General features: G+C 36.7%; 1 protein-coding gene across 5 annotated transcripts in view; it reads right to left on the bottom strand.

The window, feature by feature from the left end:
- Positions 1–2,769: 2,769 nt before the first annotated feature.
- RBM27 (RNA binding motif protein 27) overlaps positions 2,770–6,952 on the bottom strand; it is a 20,497-nt gene continuing 16,314 nt past the window's right edge. For all 5 annotated transcript variants that reach the window (XM_035338648.1, XM_035338652.1, XM_035338650.1 and 2 more), the window contains 2 exons: positions 6,598–6,708; positions 2,770–5,962 (listed from right to left, as the gene is read on the bottom strand). In XM_035338648.1, the coding sequence (XP_035194539.1) occupies positions 5,876–5,962; positions 6,598–6,708 (198 nt within the window). In that variant the 3' untranslated portion in view covers positions 2,770–5,875. The remainder of the gene's footprint in view (positions 5,963–6,597; positions 6,709–6,952) is intronic.

Genomic DNA, 6,952 nt, shown 5'->3' with positions numbered 1-6,952 from the left:
TGTGGGGCAGGCGCCGGGTGGGAGGAGGGCACGGAGGAGCGCAGGCACCAGACACCTGTAACTTCAGAACATGGAGGAAAATGCTGGCCCCCGACTTGTAAGTGGAAAAACTGTAAACTGATGAGCTCCAGCAGCCGAATGTCGATGTAACATGCTCACAGTTTTATTAGAAAATAAACCTTGGACTGCACCCTGTTAGGAGCAAACCCCCACAGCTTCAGACAAAGCAGCTATCGGGATGCTGCGGGGCGCAGCTTCCTATGTGCAGGCCTGGGACCAGCCGCAGAGGGGTAACGCTCCGTTTGTCCAGCTGTGGAACTTTTAACCGAGTGATGTGAACTCAGGCCCGATATTTACAATATTCAGACACCTAATGATGCAGATTTCTAACAACAAGTTCAGATGAGCGTTAGGTTCTGGAGCTTTTAACTGCTGGTTGCGTCCGTCTCCAACGGGGGGAACACCCGAGGGATGCTGAAGCACCTCGGGTGCCACGGAGCAGCTCCCGGCCTTCTCCTGCCCTCTGCAGGGGAGCTTCACGAACGCCAGGTGAGGTCCTCCAGCCTACACGGCTCACCCGTTTACACCTGGCTCCTACAGCTGAACAGAAGGCCCCCGGATGGAGGTCGAAGAGCCCTTTGAACACTTTCCTGGCCGCAGGCGCTTTCCATTGCCTGCACCACCCGTACCTCAGGGCACGTCTGCACCTCAGGGCACTTTTCCGGGAGCCGCTGAACTGGGTGGCTGCCGCAGAGCTGGCCACACGGGGTGAGCACCCGACGCCGAGCACCTGATGCTGAGCACCTCACTGTTGGCCCCTCAGTGGCTTCCCACATCTGGCTCCCACCTGCAGAGCCACAAGCCCAGGGTCTAGCACAGATCAACCTACCTTAAAATTAACCAGCAGCAACTGGAAACACTAGGGAGGCAATTCTGAGGAAAAATGAGAAAAACCTCTAGTGAAACCAATAGTGGCACATTGGTCATCGCAACTGTGGATCCATCATAAAAGTAAACAAATGCAAAAAAACAGCAGTGCACGTACATCTAAGTGTTCTTTAGAGGAACTGGAATAGTAATAAAAGGCACGGTTCACTTGGTTTAACTGCCTACAGAGTCCTTACACCTAAGAAAGGCTTGAGGTTCTCATCAGGTTCTCATCGCTTTCTCCTCAAGGAGAGATTTCAGTCCCCGCGTTCTGTAACACACTGCTCAGACGGCCGGAGTGGGACGCGGGTACGCTGTCAGCTGGTGACGGCGCTGGCCAGCACCAGACAAATCCATTTCTCCATTTTCAACAGCACACTTGTGTCAGTACTCCTGACAAGAAGGAAGTAGAAAAATGTTACACCACCTACTGCATTGGCTACACATGACAGAACTGCATCCCAGGTTTCAAGAAAAATTAAAATTGTATTTTATTTTATATTTGGGAAACCTCTCTATATACAATTATTACTGAACTTCATACAGACATAAGTGTAACTAATAAAGAGGTTCTTGGCCTAATAATTAGAGCAACAATTTACCTCTATGTATTTGTTCAGCTAAAGTAGTTTTACTTGGCATATCTTTTTTTCTTCAAAATGGCTGAAATTCCTTTCCATTGCTTTTGTCACACCCTACTAAAACATAGTTCTTTCTTTAATAGGGAAAATTTAAATATTTGAAAAAGGCGGGGAAAAAATAATCTAAAGCCACATACGTACACAAATAGAAAATGCTATCATTCTTTCTTGATTTTATTTTTTTTGCTATTAATTTTGATCATATAGAAACATTTTTTTTTTTTTTTAAAAAAAACTCAATTTCTTCTAAGGATTTTATTGCATGTTGCAGAATAATGAGGATAATTTGGTGATTATTGATTATTTATACACAGGAAAGTGGACCGTGGAAGGATTCTAAAATTCAATTATTGACAATGAAAAAATGTCCAAAAGGCATAGGTTTATCATAAGAACTCTGTTCTACTATAAAGAAAAGCCACTTCATGTTTTAAAACATTTATATTACAGACCACAGAGATGAGAGAGAGAGAACAATCACAGCAATTAAACGGACTAGCAGGTTCTTTCCTCTCCTCCCCTATTCCTCAAAATGAGCACAGTGAAGAAAGGGGGGAGGGGGAGAAAATCACATCCCTGTGAAACATTTAATCTGTTTTCAAAAGTCTGATAGCAGCACACCAACAATCCAAGTTAGAAAAAAAGTGAGAAAAGTATAAGAAAAGATCACAAATGTTTACTTTCATGAAAACAAGATTGAAGGGAATAAGAGAAACTACTAAAGAAGCATGTTAATGATAAATAGAGTAAAAGAATAAATTAATTTTCAGACCAAAATGCTAAGGGGTTAAAGATTGCATTTATACAATTTTGGTTTTGCACACACTATTTTCAATAACCCAGTGATACCGCAAATCAGTAAAAGAGACCATGGAATCCACTGTAATCTGTAAAACAGTTTTCTTTTTATATTAGAATTTTGAACCTTCCCTAAAACATAACAGTCTTTACTGGAACTCCACTCCCAGTTAATTATGACTAGGGTGTATTGTCGGTGTCTTCTCCCCAACAAGTTAGCTACCTTAATTTGCACCATTTCAGAGCACTGAAGCACTTGATTTTTCTCCTAGCTGATTCAGCAATTACTCATGAACATTCACTATTAAGCAAAATCAACTTACTTGCATTGTCCACAAATAAATAACCCTTCACACATACTTCCAGGAAAAAAAGTGATAACGCTCTTTTTGTGATAATTGTATTTTTTTTTTGAATGGTTCTGCTGTCCAATTTATTTAAGTTAGTTTTCATTTTTTCTAAATCTTGAACCATTCCATAGTATATCTTTATTGCAAAAATTCAACATGCATCTTAGAAATTCAGATTGTAATCAATAAAACAAACATTACATATATGAATTTAAATGTATAAACAGTTAGAAATTCAACAATATCTCCTATTATACTATTACACAAGTTCACAATTTTGTAAAAACTATAGTACAAGTTTACTATACACCAAGAGGAACTTTATTCCTTTTCACATGATTTTGCTAAGGAAAAAAGTGTATTTTCCACAATAGGCAGGCAACTGTTTTCATATTTATCCTTTTAACTGATGGGCTTTTGTTCTTTTTGCTTAGCTTAATTAAATAATGAAAGGGAGGTAAGTATAATTCTACACAGCAGTTAATTTCTTTTCCTATCACATACACTTTCAATGTTCATACACTATGCTTAGACTGGCAACATCTTACTATACATTTCCTGTAAATACACTTGCAGGTGTACAGAAGTTCCACTGTTGATTTTAAGTTCTATCTAACGTACTCTCTGAAGCTCATTAACTTCACAATAAAATGTTACCATAAAGCAAGCTGTACTGTCATGTTACTTATTAAAATAAACAGAAAACACACGCAAAAAAAAACCAGAACAGTTTAATATTGCCTAGTACATACACCCTAAAGTACAGGGAGATAAGCTTTGGCAAAATGAAGGTCACTTTCAAACATCTTTCCTACTCCTTAAACACCACAAGTCAGATACTGCTATGCTGCCCATCAATAAATCCCCAATAATATAATAGTATGCTTTCAATACACAAGCTAAGTTCAGAGGCACAACTCATTTTTGTGCCTCAGCATTTACAAATCATGTTTGGGATGTCACTTGAGGATTTATGTCAGCCTGCCAATGTGTACTATAAAGGGAAAAAAAAATAATCACGTGAAGCTCTCCAAAAATCATTAAATAAAGCTACCACAGTCGCTTACTTCCTGTCTTGCCCAACTTGAAAAGCCAGAACGTGTGGGAAAGGGCAAGTGTCCCTGAACACAGTGTGCCAATCAGGTGTCATTTTAGAGCTAAAACCATATGAAAAGGAATCCCATTCTACGCGTGTCAAGGCTACTGCAATTTTTCTTACAGCTTCATTCATTCACTGTAATTTTCATTTTCCAAATACAAAAATACAACAGTTCTTATTGAAATCTATACGCTGGTAGTTTTAGTACACAAAAAGCGAAATATTTACAAAATTATACAGTTTAAGAAAAAACTCTGTACAAAAAAATATATAAATCCTTTGTTCCCTCTATCATTTTTAAACTGTCAGGACTCAAATATGGTTGCTGCAATGGATTTTTCAAAATATACACTGACTGAGCCACAGACATTAAAAAAACATTAGAGATAATGGGAGAAAAATCAAGACATTCTAAGTATGTAGAATTGGTTTTCCCTTGCTTCTTCATGTATGTAAATCAGCCTCAATATTAGCAGGAAAGTCGTAATTATATAAAGAGGTTTTAATGTGAAGAGGAAGAATACTGGAAGGCATGTTACCTTCAACTGACAAGGAAACAAAAAAATATACTATTTTGATTTTTAATATTCCACCACAGCAAAAAGGTAACGGGAACAGTGAACTCGAAGGCATGCTCAACTCCATGTCATTAGCTAAGTTCAGAGCCACTGAAATTTAGAGGTCTTGATGCAAATTTTTTTCAGTTGGGAATTTGCTGACAAATATTCTGGTAAACTATTCAAAAAAGGAGCACATTTTTGCACCATTTTATTTTTGTATAGAAAAGTACAAAAAAATGTACTGAAAAGTGTACGGTACAAATGCAGAGAGTTAAGGAAAATGCTTCCTAGATAACACATGTTCATGAACTGCAAAAGCCACGTAACAGTTAAGATACATGGCTTAAGTATCTAAACTTGTCATACTAATTTCTATTATTGTACACCATTTTTGGTGCGTGTTTGCTTTTTCCTTTTTTTTTTTTTTATGGTAAAGTGATAAGGCAGCTGAGAATGTTAATGGTATTCACTTTAAATGTGTCTGAACAAATCTATACTTGAAGATAAATGGTTAACATTCCCAAAACAGGTCTGAACACTACTCTGAAGGCTTACTGAGCAGCAGACTGACATTTTTTGGATAAAAAGTATTTTGCTCTGAACACTTTACAGATTTGGCTTGAACATAAATAAAATAGGGAAGGAAGAAGAGTTTCTAATGGCTGGTGAGCAGCTGCCAATTTTGTTCTTTTTGGGGAAAGCATAAAACATTACGTTCACAAATACTGAGATGCAATAGATGAATAGTATAACTTAAATTTGAACACTGCACTGAAACTACAGAAGGAAATCTCAAACACTCACTCAAATCTGTGTCACTGTTGATGTTTTTGTGAAGCAGGATTTGAAGAAACAGGGTGAACTGGACAATATTATAGTAATAACCTGTTGAATTACTTTTTCCATTTCCTCTCACAAAAAGCAGAATATAGAAACTGTGTGGCCTTCAAACATCCTTAAATAAATGAAGGATGAATTTAGCCACAAATAATTTCTACAGTGAGTGATTGCATATGAAATAAAATGCTACCTTTTTCAATTAGTAAATGAGGCATTTTTTTCTTTCATAACATTTAATGAAAGTTTGTGTCTTTCCCCCAAGCCTATAATATTGCTAAATAAAACCTGTAACATCTTTTCAGTTATAAGCTAACAAATCAATCACATTATAAAAAACAAAACAAGGTAATACAGGTGACACGAAAAGAGGACAGGAAAATACTAATATTCACTTTCTTTCTCTCTTTTTAACCTTCTTAAATAGAAAAGAATCACCACCCCAGTGAGCTTGATAATTCTGTAAAAAGTTACTGGGCCTTTGGCTAGCTTGGCATCACAGCTCCTATCTGAAATGTATTTATAACAAACTTTGCTCACTTTAAATCTTGTGGTTTGAAAAGAAAGTAAAGCTTTTTTTGGCTCATCAACTTTCTTAAATAAATGTTTAAAAGATATAGCTTGAACTATATTCCTAAAATTATACATTTCCAACATCAAGTTTCATCTTCTCCAAGAACGGGATTCATCCTCATCTTCATCATCATCATCATCATCTTCATGCAAAAATAAATCTGAGGTTTCAGTCTCCTAGATAAAGAAAAAAATGTTTTTAAACAAAGAAGTTCCATGCTGTATCCTAGGAAACTTGTATGACAACACAGCCTCCCCGTTGCTCTTTACATCAGGTTCTTGTTTACACTAAATCTCACTGAAAGGCACACAACTATTTTCCACAAGCTTCAGGGAAAGAACAGTAGTCTCACACATCAAGAAAAGGGAAAAATGCCAAACTTCAAAGGAAGCAGAAATAAACAACCACCCACCCTCTCTGAAACAAGCTTCTGTTAAATGCCTAGGCAGAAAAACCTTTAAAAGCCTTAAAGTGTTCATAATTACAATCTAAGAATATACAGAACTTATCCCAAAGTAGAGAATTAATAAAGTAAAAATATAAACAGCATGCATATATGTGAGAATGTGATGTTTATCATCTTAATTTACAAATCTAAGTTTTTAGAGTGGATTTCTTTTTTTTTTTTCTTTCTTTCTTTCTTTAAGCATGGAAGTTGTACCTGACTATTTAAAAACAGTTAGGCTTCTGGCTTGCAGAAACATATTTCATGGAATTTCTTCAGTAAACAAAAAACCTATCTGAAAAGATCTCATAACTTTTAGATTGTTAAAAGAGTGATAACTTTATCAACATATTTTCATTTTCATACCTCTTCCTTAGGCTCCTCTTCCTCAATTTCTGTTGACACGGAGGGTACCTTAGGTTTGTACCATGATATCTGTAGTCTTCGGTCTTTGAACCGGGATCCCTGGTTAGCAGCCTACATTGTGTTTAAAATGAACATACTTTCAAAAAGAGAATCAAGTAAAGGATTTTTAAGATCATCAATTATGAGTAGACCTAGTGAACACCTATCACTGCAGAGGTGTATCAAAATATCTCAAACACATAATAATAATCTGTTTCAGGTTTCAAGAGCAACTTCATTTAAACCTGAGCCTATAAACAATGCTCCTCTACTATAAATCTGAAAAGACTAACAGAGTTCTAAACTGATGGTGACA

Source organism: Oxyura jamaicensis, chromosome 13, assembly GCF_011077185.1.
Source record: "Oxyura jamaicensis isolate SHBP4307 breed ruddy duck chromosome 13, BPBGC_Ojam_1.0, whole genome shotgun sequence".
NCBI classification, from domain to species: domain Eukaryota; kingdom Metazoa; phylum Chordata; class Aves; order Anseriformes; family Anatidae; genus Oxyura; species Oxyura jamaicensis.
This window is presented reverse-complemented; position numbering and strand designations above follow the sequence as displayed.